Here is a 17740-nt window from a genome sequence, read left to right as displayed (position 1 = left end):
CTGACTATGAGAGTAGCCGATAGTCACTAAAAGAACCAGCTGATTGGTCCACAGGAGGTTAGACTGTTTCAATTCATTGAGCAAACCTCTGGGCCCAGGTAGCTTGTAGCAGCCTGCTGATCAATGCCCTCTTTTCCTGCCGACCGTCTCTAATGGAGCAGAAATGTGTTTAATTACTCAAGGGATGTCCATTTTTTAATATCACAAAGGATTTGTTCTCCCATGGTTTTGTTGATGAGGACTAGTTATTACAGGGATTTCCTGATGTGGTAGGTTTTATATAAGAACGTAAGAACAGCCATACTGGGTCAGACCAAAGGACCATAGAAGAATATCAGGGTTGGAAGAGACCTCAGGAGGTCATCCAACCCCCTTTCCTAAAGCAGGACCAATCCCCGGACAGATTTTTGCCCCAGATTCCTTAATAACCCCCTCAAGCATTGAACTCACAACCGTGGGTTTCGCAGGCCAATGCTCAAACCACTGAGCTTTGCCTCCCCCCATCTAGCACAGTGTCCTGTCTTTCAACCATGGCCAATGCCAGGTGCCCCAAAGGGAATGAACAGGACAGGGAATCACCAAGTGATCCTTCCCCTGTTGCCCATTCCCAGCTTCTGGCAAACAGGCTAGGGACACCATCCCTGCCCATCCTGGCTAATAGCCAGTGATGGACCTGTCCTCCATGAATTTATCTAGTTCTTTTTTGAACCCTGTTATAGTCTTGGCCTTCACAACATCCTCTGGCAAGGAGTTCCACAGGTTGGCTGATAGCGGCCTCAGATCTGGATTAGAGGCCCTGCTTGTCTTATAATTAGCTAGTCACTACACATCTAAAGGAATGCATCTGCTGTCTTTGGCCCAACTATCTAATAATGTAGTTCAGTAAATGTATATGTCTTGCTTGTTTTCAGGGGTGTCACGGTGTAGGGTAGGTCCTTTGGTGCCCTCTGGAGGGGATCCCCTTGTGATACTCCCGCATCGCAGTGACTTCCCTAGAGGAAGGTCATGCTGAGCCCAGAAAAAAAGGTGTGATGGTTTGGGGTTAAATCCCAGCTTCCTACCTACATCTGAGCTAGGCAGGTACAGTCGAGCTTGCGTTGCGCCTTAAAACGAGGCAGTAGAAACAAACGATCAGAAACCAGGCCTGAAGGTTCTGGAGGCGCAATGGCTGCTTGGTTTGGTCTGATATTGTTTGTTGAGTGTTAACAGGCTGTTAAGGGGATGTCATCAACTTGAAACTCACATTTCCTATGTGGGGGTAGCTAGCCCCTGGTGGTTGGTGATGGTGGCAATTTTACACCTGAAGCTGGGCCTAAATAATCTAGTGACTTGACCAAAGCTGCACAGTAAATCTGTGGCAGATGCTGGAATTGAAACCCAGGAGTCCTGCCTTCCAGTTCATTGCTGCTCTAAACACCAGACTTTGTCCAAAATATTGACTGTTCCTTGAGGGAGATTTCCCCATTTCAGGAAAGTAATTCACTGGTGCATGTTCTAAGTGCAAGGTGACTTCAGCAGATCACTTTTGCTGCCTGGAAAAGCCATAACCTCCCTTTGAGAGTGTCTATGCATCCGATGAAGTGGGCTGTAGCCCACAAAAGCTTATGCTCAAATAAATTTGTTAGTCTTTAAGGCTGTGGCTACACTTAGCACTTCAAAGCGCTGCTGCAGCGCTGCAAATTTGTAAGTGTAGCCAAGCCCTAAGATGCCACAAGTGCTCCTGTCCTTTTTGCGGATACAGACTAACACGGCTGCTACTCTGAAACCTTTGAGATAATAACGACCTACTTTGCATAAACGGAGCCAGGTTGTGAATGGAAGGGGTGTAACCTTAGTAAGTGATTTGGACAGGCGGATTAACTGTAACACAGCCAAAGGAGAGGGAAAGAAGAGAGAGACAGAAAGGCAGAGGCATCTATGAATGCAGAGTGTTTCTTTAATGAGTCAGAAATGGGTTTTTGATCTCTTTCTGACTTTTTAAGGCTTTTGTGAATCTTGCCTGTAATTTCGTATTCATTGTATTCAGCCTCCCTTAATCTTTAAGCCCCTAGACTTGTGGGACTCATTAGCAAGTACTTAAATGTCAAAGGGAGAGAGAGAATCTATCCCGTCAGGTGAATGATCATTTACGGTGATACTTGGATGTGTCTAAGATCTCCAGGAGGAATGGTTTGGGGGTTTTGCCAGGCTGTCCCACAGGAAAGCCAGCAGAAATCAAATTAGAAAAATGCAAATGAACACTCACAAATTGTTCATGGCACTGGCTTGCTCTGAGAAGACCAGAAGGGAGTGGAGTACTCCAAGTGGTGCTTTGCTGCCAGCATACTCTGGGAAGCTAAGCATATTCTTTGCTGCAAAGCCATTGTTGATACAGACCTACAGCAGGTTTCCATTATAAAGTCAGTTTTAATCAACAGTTTCCCCGCTGTTATGTGGCATAGGCAGCCACGTACCTGGGATGAGTTTGTTTTCTGTGTACTGCTTCTTTATAGTTCCAAAACAGCCATTTTGTTTTCAGAGTTGCTGCAGCCTATTACCGTGAGGCACATACACTGTGCTCATTCTATTTCTCTTGTTTATTTTTATTCACTCACTGAGTTTTTCCTTAATCTAAACTAGCAGCCACTTTAGTTGTAAGTAAAAGTGTATGAATAATGGATTTTTTGCGTGGATGCTGGACCAATGGGTATAGTGGGGGTGCTGAACTGACAGCTATTATACCAAACTGGAAACCACTTCAAGCCAGGAGGTCTTCCACACTCCCAGAACCGCTAAGTTCAGCCCCTATAATTTTTTGGTTTACTGGCAATTCAAAAACAGGGGAAAAAATCACTTTGGGTCAAACCAAAATTACATTTTTTAAATTTTTTTTTGGCAAATTAAAAAGTTGGGGAAAAGTTCATTTACAGTTGAATGAAATGTTTTGCATCAAATTTGAGCATGTGAAGATGTTTTTGAATTTATTAAACTAAACAAAGGAAATCTCTAAACAAAAAGTTACTTCAAATTAAAAAATGTTATGCTATTTCCAGAACTTATTTTTGTTGGGTTTTTTTTTATTCTGATTGAAACAATTCAGCAAAACTGACATGAATTCCCAAAATGTTCAGTGGCACCGAATCTGTTTCTTGTTGAAGAAAGTTTTGGTCAAAAAAAATTTCGCCCAGCTCAACTTTGAAGCTGGTTGGTTGGTTTTTGTGTGTGGAAGTTCATAATATACAATATCTGAGACACCAGAGCCATTTTCTCTGCCACATACATGTTCGTACTGGGGTATGTAAGCTACCACACTGTGGTCACTGTGGGCAAATGTTGACTTTTTAGGGCTGACCACTGCAGATGTTTGTTCTAAAAACGCATCAGAATAAACAGAACATACAGACAGCAGAACACCCTGACCTTTCATACAGGACACTACAAAATGCACTTTGCTTCTGACACCTCAGTTTAAAGGAGCTGTTGTTCTTTCAAAGATCAGTACAAATGGATTCGCTTATTGGGTTAGATTGTCATCATGCAGGAGTTCAACCCAGAAAGCTAGAAACAGGAGGAGAGGGGTCCATGGCAACATTAGTTGCCTGATGCATGTTTTCCAAGGGGACAATTGCTTCTGTTCAATCTCTAATCTAGCCCCATGCCCACAACCCAGTGCCAGAGTATTTTTAAAGGCATGTTTAAGGACAAATATTCCTATCGCAAGCAGCTGAGATGCAACTGCACTGTGCCTTCCTAATTCCTCATCACTCTGAATCCAATTTCTGGGGTAAAGATTACTTGCCTCTTTACAGAACTGGCAACGTCCCTTGGGCTTTCAAAATCCCAAGCAACCCAACAGCATCATTTTGCTGATAGAGATATTAAAGAACAAAGAGCCAGAGAGAGGGTTAAAAGTGGCCAGCAAGTGATGGAGGATGACAAGGGAGAGAAAAAAAAGAGAACTCAGCCAAGTATGTTGAGTACCCACGGGAGGAGCAGGTGATGCGTGGGGCCGGGCATGGAGGGTCATGTCATCCCCCCCAGATTTGCTGCTTGCCTTGTGCTGAGCATGCTCACATGGACTAAGCATGCTCAGTACCACCGCTGAAGCCGGCTGCCCTCACTCTGCCCATGCCCCTCCCCCCATTATTGACAGTCACGGGTCGTCTCTGGCTTCAAGCAAATCAGGCCAGAGACTTTCCAAGAGTCACCCTGCCTTCGTGAAATGATGGAGCTTAGACACAAAGTGCCAGGCTAACATGTAAGTGTAGGCCAGTGGGTGCACACAAACAGCTCAGAGCCCCGGGAGCTAGAATGGCATTCCAGTTGACACCCTTTCTAGGCTGGCTGGAGAAAAGCACACAGTAGCTGAGTGGGGGGCTCTGGTGTCTGTTAATAATCGTTAACCACGCTGCTCAATACTCTCCTTGTAGAGCGAGAGAAAAAGAGACAAGCTGCATAGAACAGAGGATAAGGAATTAACAGCAAAGGAAGTCTACGGGGAGACAGATTCTCATTGAGTTTGTGCTGCTGTTTGTTTTCTGGATAGCCTCTCACTACAAACATGAGGCGTTTGCATGTCAGCTGGTGCATTTTTATTCAAGGCAGCAAAGAGTATTTTTCTAGGTAATGTTCTAGGTGCTTTCTCAGAGTACAGCTAATGGTATTCAGTTAGAATTGGCTCCTTTACTGTACCAGAGGCTTATTTAACTTAAAATTGTCATGAAAGTTGGATTGTTTCCTGAGAATAAGGGGAAGAGTCCTTGATAAATCCACGGTAGTGAAGAGACGAGACTGCTCGAGGGACTAGAGCCTTTCACCACGGATTCAGATCCTGATGAGGTCAATGGTAGCCAGCCCTGTTACCAGTCAGTCACTGTTCATTAGTCTGTTAGACATATGTAGGTGGTTGCAGACTCATTCATACTGGCCCTCTCTTCATGGAACTAGCCCGAGGTGGCAGGGAACTGCATGGAACTGGCATGCGTGGCAAGGGTCTATAACCTTTGTGTGGAGGAGGATTTGGAGTGGAGACTCTTTGCATCAGTCAGGAGGGTTTGTTCAGTTGGGAGGAAGGTTGGATTACTTGTCGCTGAGGATAGCGTTTGCAGCCAGAAGGATTGGGTTTGGGTGGATTGATTGGCCAGGCTTCATGATTGGGTGGTGGCAGCTGGTGGAGAAGACCACAAAAGGCTCTCAGAGAGTCTCGACTCATGTCTCATTGCACTACAGCCATTGTTGCCAGTGAACCAGACTTTCCGTCTTCCATGTCACATGGACCTTTACTAACCAGCTCTCTCTGTTCCAGATGGCAGCGCGATATTCCGCGGATGCTTCCACCGGCCGGACAACATCTCCTTAGCTTTGCCTGTGACAGGGGTGATGCTGAACATGTCTGTAGACAAGTGTGTGGACTTCTGCACTGAAAAGGTGAGTAGGAGAAGTGAATGGGGCTCTCAGCGAAGGACCTGGCACACACCTCCAGTTTGCAATGATGTAAATCAGGAATAACCCCACTAGAGCCAAGGGAGTGACTGGTGTAACATGGGTGCAAGTGGGGAAGGATCAAGGTAAGAGTCCTTCCAGAGCGCTGCATTTGCTTCAGAAGAGCCATGTTAAAAATCATACTCAGTCCATTTTAATGTAATAATTGCTTGTGTCCAAACTACAAGAGGAGAAATTTACAGCTTGTATCTTTGCCCTACAAAAAGTAGGTTCTAAATCCCAGGAGAAGGCCATGCTGAGGATCACTACATTTCTCCTTCCGCTTAATCTGTAACCTGGCGGAAGCTTTACCTGTACAAATCCTATGCATGGACTTTATGGGAGATTTGTATGCGGTTGGCCCGGCAGTGGCAGGATTTGACGCCACTGTTTCTAAACAACAAGTAACTGCTTCACCTTTTAAAACAGTGGGACAGATTCTTAGCTGCTGGGGTGGCCATCACTCCACTGAAGCGAATGCAGCAAGGCTGGTTTACACCAGCTGAGGGTCTGGGTCGGGGTCAGTTCCTACCCATATTCTTGAGGTGGCTGGGCTTCTTCTCACTGGACTCGGGAGGGGAATAGGAAAAGTGGGTATTCCCGACCGTGGAATGTGTGTCCCGAGAAAACAATGATCCTGGAGGACCTTGGGGGCGGCTGAGAGGGGACGGAGGAGTGGGGCCAGAGAAACTGTGGGAAGCAGTAGGGGAGAGTGCATGGGCAAGAGAAAGAAGATCCACAAAAAGAAAAGGGCTCTTGAATAAAAACTGCGGCCTTGGGAAAGAGACCCAAAGAGGAGGGTGGGGCATAGGGTTTTTAAGAGAACAAATTGTAACTCTGGCTTTGCTGTGAATGGTCCCATAGTTTCATGAGATCACTGAAGAGTCACGCAGCTTAGTCTTCAGTCCTTGGTCCTTCTGCTGGCGCTGCCAACAAAGGCTGGGGTCGATAATCCTGGAGACCCCATTGACTAGGCATGGAACCTTTTGGACATAGGCTACCCAAGAGCCTTTCGGTGACCATGAGCCCACCCCATGACCCAAGAACCATTAGGCATCATGAGTTTGATCACACTGGTAACCGGGGCCAGATTTCACCCTTGTTGGTTCTGATTTTATTCAAACCCAGTTGATTCATTCAACTAAACGGGCTTGATGGCGGAGGGAGGCTGTTCACCCAGAGCGCTACAGGGGGTGAGCTGAGTCCTGCCCTCTGGGCAGTTGATGTTCTGTCTGGTGTTGCACCTCAGCCCTGCATGAAGGAGATTTCCTTGATATCACCCGCGACAAACCCATCACTCAGGACAATCAGCAGCTGAGTAGGAAGGGAAGGAGGAGTGGGGCTGGACAAAAGCTTGTTTTCTTTCTCTTTAATGCCCTGAAAACATGGGCCAGGACAGCTCCTGCTTAGGCTGCTCCCTGCCATGTTGTCAAGGCCTTTTTCCAACCTGTGCAGACACAGTTCTGACTTTTGAATTGCATGGTTCCTAGCCCCTGCATGGTGAATTGGCTGAACTTGCATCTTTGGGATAAGTTGGAACCTTCTCCCAACTCTCTCCTCCAGGGGGTGGGGGGAAGGGAATCGACTTCTCCTTCAGTGTAGCCCCCTGGGTGTCAATGGGGCTACTCCCATTTACACCAGCTGAGACTTGGCCCTGGGGTAGGGTCTCTCTGGCCCAGACTGCACACCAATCAAGTGTCTTGCTGAGCAGTGAAACATCTGGATGGCAAGGTAGTAGCATTATACAAGGTCAACTACCTATCTTAATGCTTTAATCCATATAGATGACTCCATAGGGTCTCTTCCATGCCAGACTTTTACTATACTGGAGCACACAAATGTTAACATGTGCCGTGAGAGTTTTACCAGGCTTTAATCTATTGGATTTGAATGTTAATTTTTAAAAAATGAAAGAAAGAAAACAAGCAAACTTACTGGTGGATCTCTGACCAGAAATAACAGATTAATGCTTCACCTCCAGCAGTAGACTGGTGGCCAAGAACCTGACCTCCACATGGGAAAATGTAGAATGCGTTAGAGGAAACTGCAGATTACCATAGTAATGGGGGAAAGTAGTTTCCTTCCTGACCCCAGATGTGGTCACAGTTTATGTCCTGAAGCATCAGGATTGTTCGTTTTTCTGGTGGCTCATATAACTGTAGATGCTAATCACGTAAAGGTTGAACCGTCTGCAGCAGGGAGTTCATCACCAAACAATCCCTATAGCTTCCATAGGGCTACATCGCCACCCCCAAAACAGGAAGCTGTGCACGGGTTGTCTGGCGCTGACAGCGCTTCCTGGGACTCAGCTGCTATGAGCTCTAAGGATGCCCAAATATATGCTTAAACGGCTGCCCTCTAATGAGGCCCTCCCGTCCTGCATCCTCTGACACTGAAGGTCTCCCTGCTGTCACATTTCAGTGTCATAGACGGACGTAGCTCAAACAGATGTCTGCCAAATGGGAGGCTAAGAAAGGGATTTGAAAACAATATATCTAGACTCAGCAGCTTTCCCTGGCTGTGTCTCCATCTCTACCCCAGTGAACATGCTCCCTCAGCCGCTCGACAGACCAGACAGTCCCACTAAAAGCCATTAGGTTCCCTGCACTCTGTCACATTGGTTAAATACGAGAACAGCAGCTCCACACCTCAGCCCTGCTTTGTTCTTGCTCCCCTGAGAGCTTGGCTCTCGGAGGTGTAAATAAAATCCTGAGCACCGAGCCCCTTGATTAACCCAGCGTCGCCACAGCCCTGGGTGTTAAATTGCCTGTCAGTCTCTGAATGTTCCCTCATAACTCTGCACTTTAAAATCCAAATGAGGTCACAGAAGATGCAGTCTGTGGGCTTTTAGTAACCTTACTCCGGGTGACAAACTCACAAATTACCGGAGCAGCATCAGGCCACGATTCTAAGAGGAGTATCATAGCTCCAGATATATGACACCCTGCACTAGCAAATAGCTTGGCAATTTCCAGCCCCGCGGTTTGGAATGCAGGGCCACAGCTGGGCGAGGAGGTGCTGGACATGCTAGAACTCTGGTTGGGTTGGTTTTTGTCAAAGGCAAGCTGCCGTTGCTAGCAATGCAGCGTTGTGACGGGCTCGCAAGGGGTAATAACGCCGCGCCCCTCGCACGGCTCGACTCCAGGCATGGTTACACGAAGGCAGAGCTAATGGCTGCAGTGGAGCTACTGCTGGTTTGCAGGAGTGCTGCTGACAATGGAACCTGGCCCACAGAACATTTCATTTACAAAGCACTGTGTGCCCTGAACCGAATTAGCCCTTGTTGCGTGGAGAGGGGTGTGTGCCAAGAGAGCCAATGGGAGATGCCAAGGAGAGGGGTGTGTGCCAAGAGAGCCAATGGGAGATGCCAAGGAGAGGGGTGTGTGCCAAGATAGCCAATGGGAGATGCCAAGGAGAGGGGTGTGTGCCAAGATAGCCAATGGGAGATGCCAAGGAGAGGGGTGTGTCCTAAGGCCCACCCAGTGGCACCAACAAAGGTGCTTACGGAACTTTTTAACATGGAAATGGAAATGCCTAGTGAGTTTAGAAACCTACAGGGTCAGATGGGAAAGGGGGGGTGAGGGGGGGTGGGGGGGTTGTACATTGCAGTGGTGCCAAAACTGGGGTGCCTAACGCCTTTTGTGCATCTAGGCCTTGTCTCTCTGTGCCACTGTTCCCCATCTGTACAATGGGGACAATAGCAGGCATTAAAGATTGTGAGGCGCTCCGCTGATGGGGACCACCGAAGTACCAAGGATAGACAGAGAACAGTCTGCCTGTGCAGATCGCAGGGCAGAATCAGGGCCTAAGAGTAAACCCACCCCTGGGATTGAGCTAGGGGCGGTCACTCTTGTAATGCACAGCACTTTTCCTGCGCCTGACCCAGAAAGAAGTCATGAGAGAGAGAGAGAGAGAGAGAGAAAAGCTTCTGTCACCCCAAAGACTTGTGAACTGCCCCCAAACACCAGTGCCGTTAGTCCTGTTTTACTGGGAGGGGTGGGGTAGCTTCTGGACAAGTACAGCTGCAGCTCAGCTGCAAAACCCAGCTCCGGATTCTGATTCTCCAAAGTGACTGTGGAGAGACTCCAGCTTCCAGGGCTGTCAGGCAGCCTCCCAGCCCGGCTAGACAGAGTCGCGCTAGTAGAACTCCAGCTAGTGCACTAAAAGTAGCCGAGTGAGCCCCCCAAACTCACACCGTGAGTCGACATGGGCCGGGAAGCTGAAGTGTAGCTGCAGTGTAGACAGACCCTTTGATAACCACTAAATGTGGGAGAACTAAAGGAACCACTTTCCCAGGCCGCTGTATTCAATCACTGACCCAGTGTTAATAAGCGAGGGCCTGACCATGCTGCCCCTGCAGACGATGGGAGCTTTGCCCTGAACTCTGATGGCAGCAGAAATGGAGTTGGTGGCGATCAGGTAGCCGGTGGGTGTGGGAGGCAGCTGGCAGGCAGGCAGGCAGCAACGGGCTGCACATCCCAGCCTCCTGGCCTGCTGCAAGCTGCTCAGGCTGAGCGACTCTGTCCCTTGCTCCCCCCAGGAATACCCGCTGGCAGCCCTGGGGGGGGCCTCCTGCCACTGCGGCTTCCCCACCACGCTCTTCACCCTCCACGAGCGCGAGGACGAGCAGCTGTGCGCCCAGAAGTGCGGCGGCGAGGAGTTCGAGAGCTGCGGCACCACTGAGTACTTCATCGTGTACCAGACGCAAGTGCAAGGTAGAGAGCGTCGCGCCGGGCTCTTTGCTCTGACTGTGTGTCTGCTGGGGAGTCAGCGCGAGAGGTTTCTAACTCTCCCCTTTCAGCAAGAGCAATGACTCCGGGAACCCTGGAGCGCGGCTGCTCAGCTGGAGTTCAGCTAATGCTGGATAGTTATTGCTACTTGCCTATGGTGTCTTCTTCCCTGCAGAGGGGCTGGAGAGCTGGTGCATGCTGCACTCAGCTGCTCACTCGATACTCCCCTTTAACAGCTCTCTAGCAGAGCCAGGTGGCTGACTGGCGACACGCTATCTGGGCTCGACCCCCTCCACTGAGAATAGGGCCATTCCCTCTCTGACTCACAAAGAGTTTTGCTCAGTAGTTTTTGACACCCCGCTGTCTAGCCGAATGCTGATCCTTGGTGGCCCACCATTGCCCACCTCCCATTCATTGGCGCACCCTCAACGGGGGGTTGGGCTGATTGGACATGCAGTACGATGCATCTTCACAGCAGCCTTTGTTTCAAGGGGCCCATGCAATGACGGGAATACTCTGCCCTATACTGAGCATGTTAATTTCCCTTCAAAGTCAGCCAGGGGAATGTTTTGATTATAGGGCTTTGATGTGAGCCCGGCTCCCCAGCGAAGGACAACGAGCACCATTACATCAGAGGTGCCTGCTTGGAGCGCTGCCTGGGACAATGGTTCTCCAGCTATCTCAGGCTGAAGACCTCCCAGGACGGGAAGGTCACCTGATGGTGGCCACCTTTACTGAGACCCCAGGACTTTGTGAATCTACATTCAGCCTGGCAGGTGGGCCCTATAGAACTAGACTAACGGCCCCCAAGTGCCCGGTGCTAGTCTCTGCTGGGGCTCTTGGAGCAGAATCTACTTCCGTTGTTTAATGGTCCTAATCTGGGTCACAGAGTGGAGCTGCCCGGAATATTACACTGACAGCTGGCTCCTCTGCCCCAGCTGTATTTCCTGGGTAGCTTTTCCGTTCTTTCTTACCTGGGTGTTGGAGTAAGGGATGGGAGGAAGGACACACTAACTGATCAGATGGTCACATGTCTCTGCTGCAGATTTCAGCTTTACCACCCGTGTCCAAACTGGCCATAGAATACATGGAGCTCTGAGCGTTCTGTTACCCTGGATAAAATAACACAGGTTTCCAAATATCCATTCGGCGTTCATTAAAAATTACCATTTATTTCAATTTCCCAGGAAATAAATCCTCCTTTGAACATGCGACTTTAATTACTGCTTAGATCAGACACGGGAAATAACAGTTTGCCATCTGCCTTCAGCAGACTTTTCTTTATTTTTTTTCTCCTTGTCACTGTCAATAAGTTACAGGCCAGAATAACCAATCACTGGTTAATAATGGGTCTCTGATCTTCTGTCACAGAGCCCTCCAGACATCCCAATGCACCTGCTGTCCAGCGCTGCCCTGGGGGAAGCGTACAGGAGGCTGTGAAGATTGCTTGAAAGCAAAATGTGACAAATCCAGTTTCCTTTCCAAAGAAGCACCCAGTGTCCCAACAAGGCTGTTCATTTACATTCGCTGTAGTATTTTCTTCTTGTTTGGGCAGTTATGATTTTCATCACATGGGATCATGCATATCAGTCCCTTCTGTAGGCCCCGCACGTGGCAGTGCTTTTCAGTTCTCTCACTAGCTAACCAAAAAGAATTTAGGGTTCGGCTTCATTCAGATCTGTGGGACTAGCTGCTTTTTTCTTGCACCTAGGTGGAAGCCTGTGTCTGGTGATCATAGCAGAGGCTGAGTATTAGCATTTCTGGGTGCAGCTCCTGGCGCTGCCATTGACTTGCTGTGCATGTCACTTAATCACTTTGTGCCTTGGTTTCCCCATCCATAAAATGCCACTAACATTCCTCCTAGGGAGGTGATGAGGTTTTATTAATCGACCGATGCTTGTCAAGTGCTTTGAAATCCCTGTATGAGTTCAAAAAATTAATACCCTGTGAAAATGTGGCCTAAATGAAGGAGGAAAGCCCAGCGGTATCATGTTTGAAGACATCAGTGCTTGAGAAATGTTACAGAAAAGTGCTTGGGGAATTACTGTCATAGAAAGAAATATACTCAAACCTCCATAGACCATTTTGACTTTGCCAGCTTGCCCCATTGCAATGCAAAGTAGATACATACATGAAATTGCTCAGCAGCAAGAATATGCTCGCCTTCTGGTGAGTGAGCGGGAGATGTGCCTTTGTCTCCTGAGCTCTCTTAACATTTCATAGTGGCAAGGCTGAGATTAGATCCATACAGTTACAACACAGGATAAAAGCCTGTGGGTCAAGGAAGGAGAAAAGGAAAAGCCAGTCCAGGAAAGTAGAAGAAGGAATCCTAAACAGAAAACTCAAGGACTTTTCATCAGAGGTAACTTCTCCCGGCCCCCATTCAAGGTCAGTTCCATCAAGATTGTTCCAAAAAAGTTAAGTAAATAAAAATGAAATCTCTGGTATGCATTCAAGGAGAGTCTTTTTTTTATCAATTTCATTAGGGCCCAAAGTAAGCAAAGACTTCAATGACATCTGTAATCCAACATTTTTTTGCTATAACATGGTTACTTTTGTTCTGTACAAAAGCTCCTGTAGGGACTTTCTCAAACAGTTTTAGCTTTTGCGAGAAAATAAAAAGGGTAGAATGTCTCCTGTTAATAACATTTAGCATGGAGATATCCAAGGAGCTCAGTGCACTCTGCAAACATTAATTGTCCATTAAACTTCAGAGCTCCCTGGGAGGCAGGTAAATCACGTGCTCCCCCGCCTACTGTCCAATAATCTGTAAAATTCTCTTTAGCCTTCGCTCTTTTGACAAACATTCTTGCAATTCGTGTTCACTGGTAGGTTCATGGGATGGGAACAGAAAAGAGACGCCAACCAGCCCAGGAGAATTGGCTTCAAAAGTCAAACAAGTATGCACAGGGATTTATTGTACAGGTTTCCTCCAGTTCTCCTCTTCTCTGTGGTCATTTGAAAAATGCTTTTGCATTAATAAGCATAAAAGAGCATGATGCATTTATACTTATGCGGCTTAGACAATACACATCTATCTATGTTATGCTACATAAGAGTGACACCAGTCCTGGATATGCAGCACTGGGCTGGCATCCCCAGCTCTGGAAGGTGATAAGCTGCATTCAGCACAGGGGATCAGTGCTGGGAAGAGAAAGCCTAGCAGGTGGGAGCAGAGAATCTATTATTGTCACTTAAAAGCCACTCCTCTGTCCAGCTGTAGGCAAACGTTGCAGCTCCTCAGCGTTGCTTTTCACGATCTAGTCATTGGAGGGAATGTTTGGCCAGGATAATGTTGTTCCTTTTACTTTATTTGGCGACTCTGGTGAGTGGAGGAGGCACGGGGTAGGAACAATAGCAATAACTCATCTCTGAGAGAAGCAACCAGGGGAAGGAACTCTTAGAACCCGTTACCTCCAAAATGCCTGCAGGTTGAACTGCCAAATTCTATGCGAGGTCAATAACGTCACCATCAGAAAACAAACAACACAGAGGATCTAACTTAAACCTGTTCCGCCTTGCATAGTGATCTCGATGCAAAGCAGCATTACGTCTGGTCAGTACCAGGATGGGAGATCCACCCGCCTACATCTACAGTGTTCAGTTCCTGAGCATTTTGTGATTCTGTCACCTGTCTGAGCTCGCCAGCTGCTCCTCAAAAGCAGCAGAATTGTGAAGCAGAGCAGTTGTGCCCAGTTAGAATATCTTAGTGGCTGGCACTTGTCAGTGTTTCTACAGTGAGTGAGGCTTTTCCCTAACGCAGCCATCTAATTGTGTGCTGCGTCTGTCTACTCCAGGAGACTACAGCAAGCCACACAGAGCTGACTCGTTTTCTCTCTAGTAGAGCCAGTGATACATTGTTATGCATCTTTATGAATTAGGATGAAGAACGACACAAGTGGAAGAAAGCAGGAGAGCCAGTGTGCTTCCAAACAGCGGGGAAATCCTAAGGGCGACTTTCTGTCCCTTGGACTAGCCTGTTAACGCTTTCTCCAGGGCCAGCCCTCTAATAAAACCCATCTCCCACTAAGCCAGGGGATACTGAGGGCAACATCCGGGGAAGGGTAACTGGGACTCATTCTGCGGCTAAGGATGAAAGGTGGTGAGGGTTTATCCCATCTCTAGCAGTGTTTACTCCTGGAGCCCAGCCAGCCTCTCTTCCAAGCTGCGTAATGAGATCCCAGAAGGGAATGGCCTTGGGACCTGAAGTGATTTTCAATCCATGGGCCAAGTCACCAGGCCATAGAGAACAGCCATAATGGGAACGATTTTTCCAGGTATAAGCCAGTGCTGGGCATCTGCACGCACAAAGCCATCAGGGTATACACTCAAGCCTGAATGCACACACACATTGTGTGCACACACCCACCGTGCCTAGATTAGATATACATCCACCATTACACTCAGACTATCACACACACATGTCCTAGAAGCAAAACCACCTTTGAAATGGATGGTCCAGCTCCGTACCCAAAAAATTCACCTCAGATCCCCCATCGCTATAATGGGCCAAACCCAACTCCCTGATCTAAACATCCCAGGGCCATTGGGGCCAAAGTTTGAACTGCAGCCCAGGTCTGCCTCTAGGACATACGCACTGTTATTCGCACACGTGGTGTCCTCTGCTGTAACCCATCTGCCTTCAGAAGGGGTCTCTGTATGATGGCGGAGCCGGATAGCAGAAGAAAAAGCTTTGACAAACAAATGGGAGTATCAAAGTGTGCCCGGCTTGGCCATAGAGATCCTTGTGCCACTCAGCATGTGTGTCCTGACTGACTGCCTTTTGGGGCTGGATCTGTGTGTCTCCCTGTTGGCCACTCTTGCTTTAGATGAAGGCTTTGAACTCTGTGAGGGATCCTTTGGGAAATGATCATTTCCTTTCATGTTTGTACAGTGAAACCCATCCAAGTGATGGTCCCTGCAGGATCGGCCTGGAGATGGTTCTTCAATCCCTGCAAGTCTTCCCATCACCCTCCCCTCGTTCCAGCCCCCGCAATGCATGTCAGGGATGGTCTGAAGGTTCCTCATTTCAGAGCAGCACAGCTGGGATCCAGCCAGCCATCACAGCTGCAGACTTGTGTTGTCAGTGAAGAAGCAATAGCTGTAAAACAGAGTAACAGGGACCTGAAAACCACAGTTAATGGAAGGCCCTTGAGTAATGTAGGCACCTCTTCAAATACCAGCATATACAGCTGATTTTCCTCCTGTTTCCCCGTCTTGTCCTCACTGCCGGAGCTATGCGGTTCATATGCCCTGCTGCCAAAGTGGAACCAGAAACTGGCAAGACAGTCACCGTGTCACTGAAAAGGCCCCAGTGGACACAGGAACTGATGGAAAAGAGCTTAGTTTGGGATGCATCATTCACGAACACGTGGCTGAGGAGGTCGCAGCAAAGTAGCAGGAGTGTTTCTTGATGCACTGTCCATAGATCCAGAAAATGGCAATAAACCTTGAGACGGCCACAATGGAGGGGAGTTTGGATGGTTCCTGGTGCTTTAGCCAAAAAAACAAGCCAGACGCTGCTTCAGCTGCTGGGGCAACAAAAGAGACTCCCCCTGGTGGCCATTATGAACAAGGTTCACTGAATGAGCATTTCCACATCTCTGTTAGTATGTCCCCTGAGATCAGAAAGCCTCTCTTTCCCTTATCTCAGTGGTGGAATTTTATGTATTGCACCTTGACACATCTTCCATTTATTCTCTTTCTAGACAATCGTTGTATGGATAGAAGGTTTTTACCAGCTCGGTCGAAACAGTTTATAGCTCTGGCAAGCTTTCCTGGAGCGGGCAACACGTGGGCGCGTCATCTCATCGAGCTAGCTACGGGTTTCTACACTGGGAGCTATTACTTCGATGGATCGCTCTACAACAAAGGTGAGAGGGGCGTGTAGCCTTTAAAATGCGCTAGAATCTGAATTTGAGAATCAGAATTTGAGTTTGTTAATGTGAGCAAAAGTTAAACATACAAGTTGGAGTCAGTCAGATGTGAAAATTGAAGTTAACAAGGACAAGGGCCATGTTGTGGCTATGTCGGGTTATAACTGGTTTTAGCAGGACATATATAGTATAAATGGTAATTGCACGCCTGTTTGCTTACTAATCATTTGCCTCTTAATAAAATGTGGTTCTATCATACAAAGTATCATCCAAGGTCCTCTACCAAATTAAATTGTCTGTAGCTGACTTTGAGAGACAGACCTGCAAACTAAGCTTGGCTTATTGCATTCTTAGCTTTAACAATGTAATGCTCATTGGAAACATTTAAAACGCAAGATCACCGGTGTCACCAGCAGCTTTGCTATCACCGTGACTTCAGATGGCCTCTCAAGAAGGATCTCAGGAACTGGACAACGTTGAGGGTTTCAGAAGGAAGGCAGGAGAGGGGATTTAAATTAGAATACGCTACTGTGTCTAGGGAAGGAAATGTGCTTTATTAATGAGCAATAGAACATACAGGGTGCCAGCAGCGCTGACTATCCATTGTGCCAGGGAGTGCCCCAGACCCCGCCCCACTCTACCCCTTGCCTCAAGGCCACACCTCTTCCCCTGCCCCGCCCCACCTCTTCCCACCCTGGTCTGCTCCCTCCCCCAAGCGTGCTGCATCTTCGCTCCTCCCCTCTCCCCCCAGCCTCCAGCATGCTGCGAAACAGCTGATTGTGGCAGGCTGGAGGCATGGGAAGGGAGGGGGAGGTGTTGATTGGTGGGGCCTGCCGGTAGGCAGGAGACTCTGGGGGGAAGGGGAGGTGCTGATGGGGGGCTGCTGGTGAGTGCTCAGCTCCCACCATTTTTCCCTGTGGGGGCTCCAGCCCCAGAGCACCCACGGAGTCAGCGTCTACGAAGGGTGCACAGGCCAAATTCTCCTCCCTGCAATGAAAACTCATTGATAGATAGGTGGGTAGAATTCCATTTAAGTCAATAAAATTACTCCTGATTTACCCCTTCTCCCCGAAACTGATGCATGTCGGGGATGGTCTAAAGCAGTGGTTCTCCCTCGGGTTACACATACCCCTGGGGGTCTGCAGAGCTCTTTTGGGGGTACATCAACACACCTAGATATTTGCCTTGTTTTAAAACAGGCTACATAAAAACCACTAGTACAAACTAAAATGCCATACAATGACTTTATACTGCTCTATGTACTATACCCTGAACGGTAAGTACAATATTTATATTTGTTGATTTATTTTAGAATTATGTGGTAAAAAGGAGAAAGTCGCCCATTTTTCACTAATACTGTGCTGTGACACTTCTGTATTTTTAGGTCTGATTTTTTAAGGAAGTAGTTTTTTAAGTGAGGTGGAACTTGGGGGTTCGCAAGACAAATCAGGCTCCTGAAAGGGGTACAGGAGTCTGGAAAGTTTGAGATCCAGCTGGGATGCAGCCAGCCATCACAGCCGCTGACTTGTGTTGTCAATGAAGAAGCAATAGCTGTAAACATAAAGTAACAGGGACCTGAAAACCGCAGTTCGTGGAAGGCCCTGGAGAAATGTAGCTGCCTGTTCAAATACCAGCACATCCAGCTGATTCTGTTTCCCCTTCTTGTCCTCACTG

At 47.9% G+C, this 17740-nt stretch overlaps 1 protein-coding gene across 1 annotated transcript in view; it reads left to right on the top strand.

Annotated features, from left to right (window-relative positions):
• WSCD2 (WSC domain containing 2) overlaps positions 1-17740 on the top strand; it is a 134716-nt gene that overhangs the window by 96570 nt on the left and 20406 nt on the right. Inside the window, exons 5-7 of the mRNA XM_044990187.1 lie at positions 5285-5406; positions 10001-10175; positions 15899-16063. Of these exons, the coding sequence (XP_044846122.1) occupies positions 5285-5406; positions 10001-10175; positions 15899-16063 (462 nt within the window). The remainder of the gene's footprint in view (positions 1-5284; positions 5407-10000; positions 10176-15898; positions 16064-17740) is intronic.

This window comes from Mauremys mutica, chromosome 16 (assembly GCF_020497125.1).
Source record: "Mauremys mutica isolate MM-2020 ecotype Southern chromosome 16, ASM2049712v1, whole genome shotgun sequence".
Lineage (NCBI taxonomy): Eukaryota > Metazoa > Chordata > Testudines > Geoemydidae > Mauremys > Mauremys mutica.
Note: the sequence above shows the minus strand (reverse complement) of the source record. Positions and strands in the feature narration are given on the sequence as shown.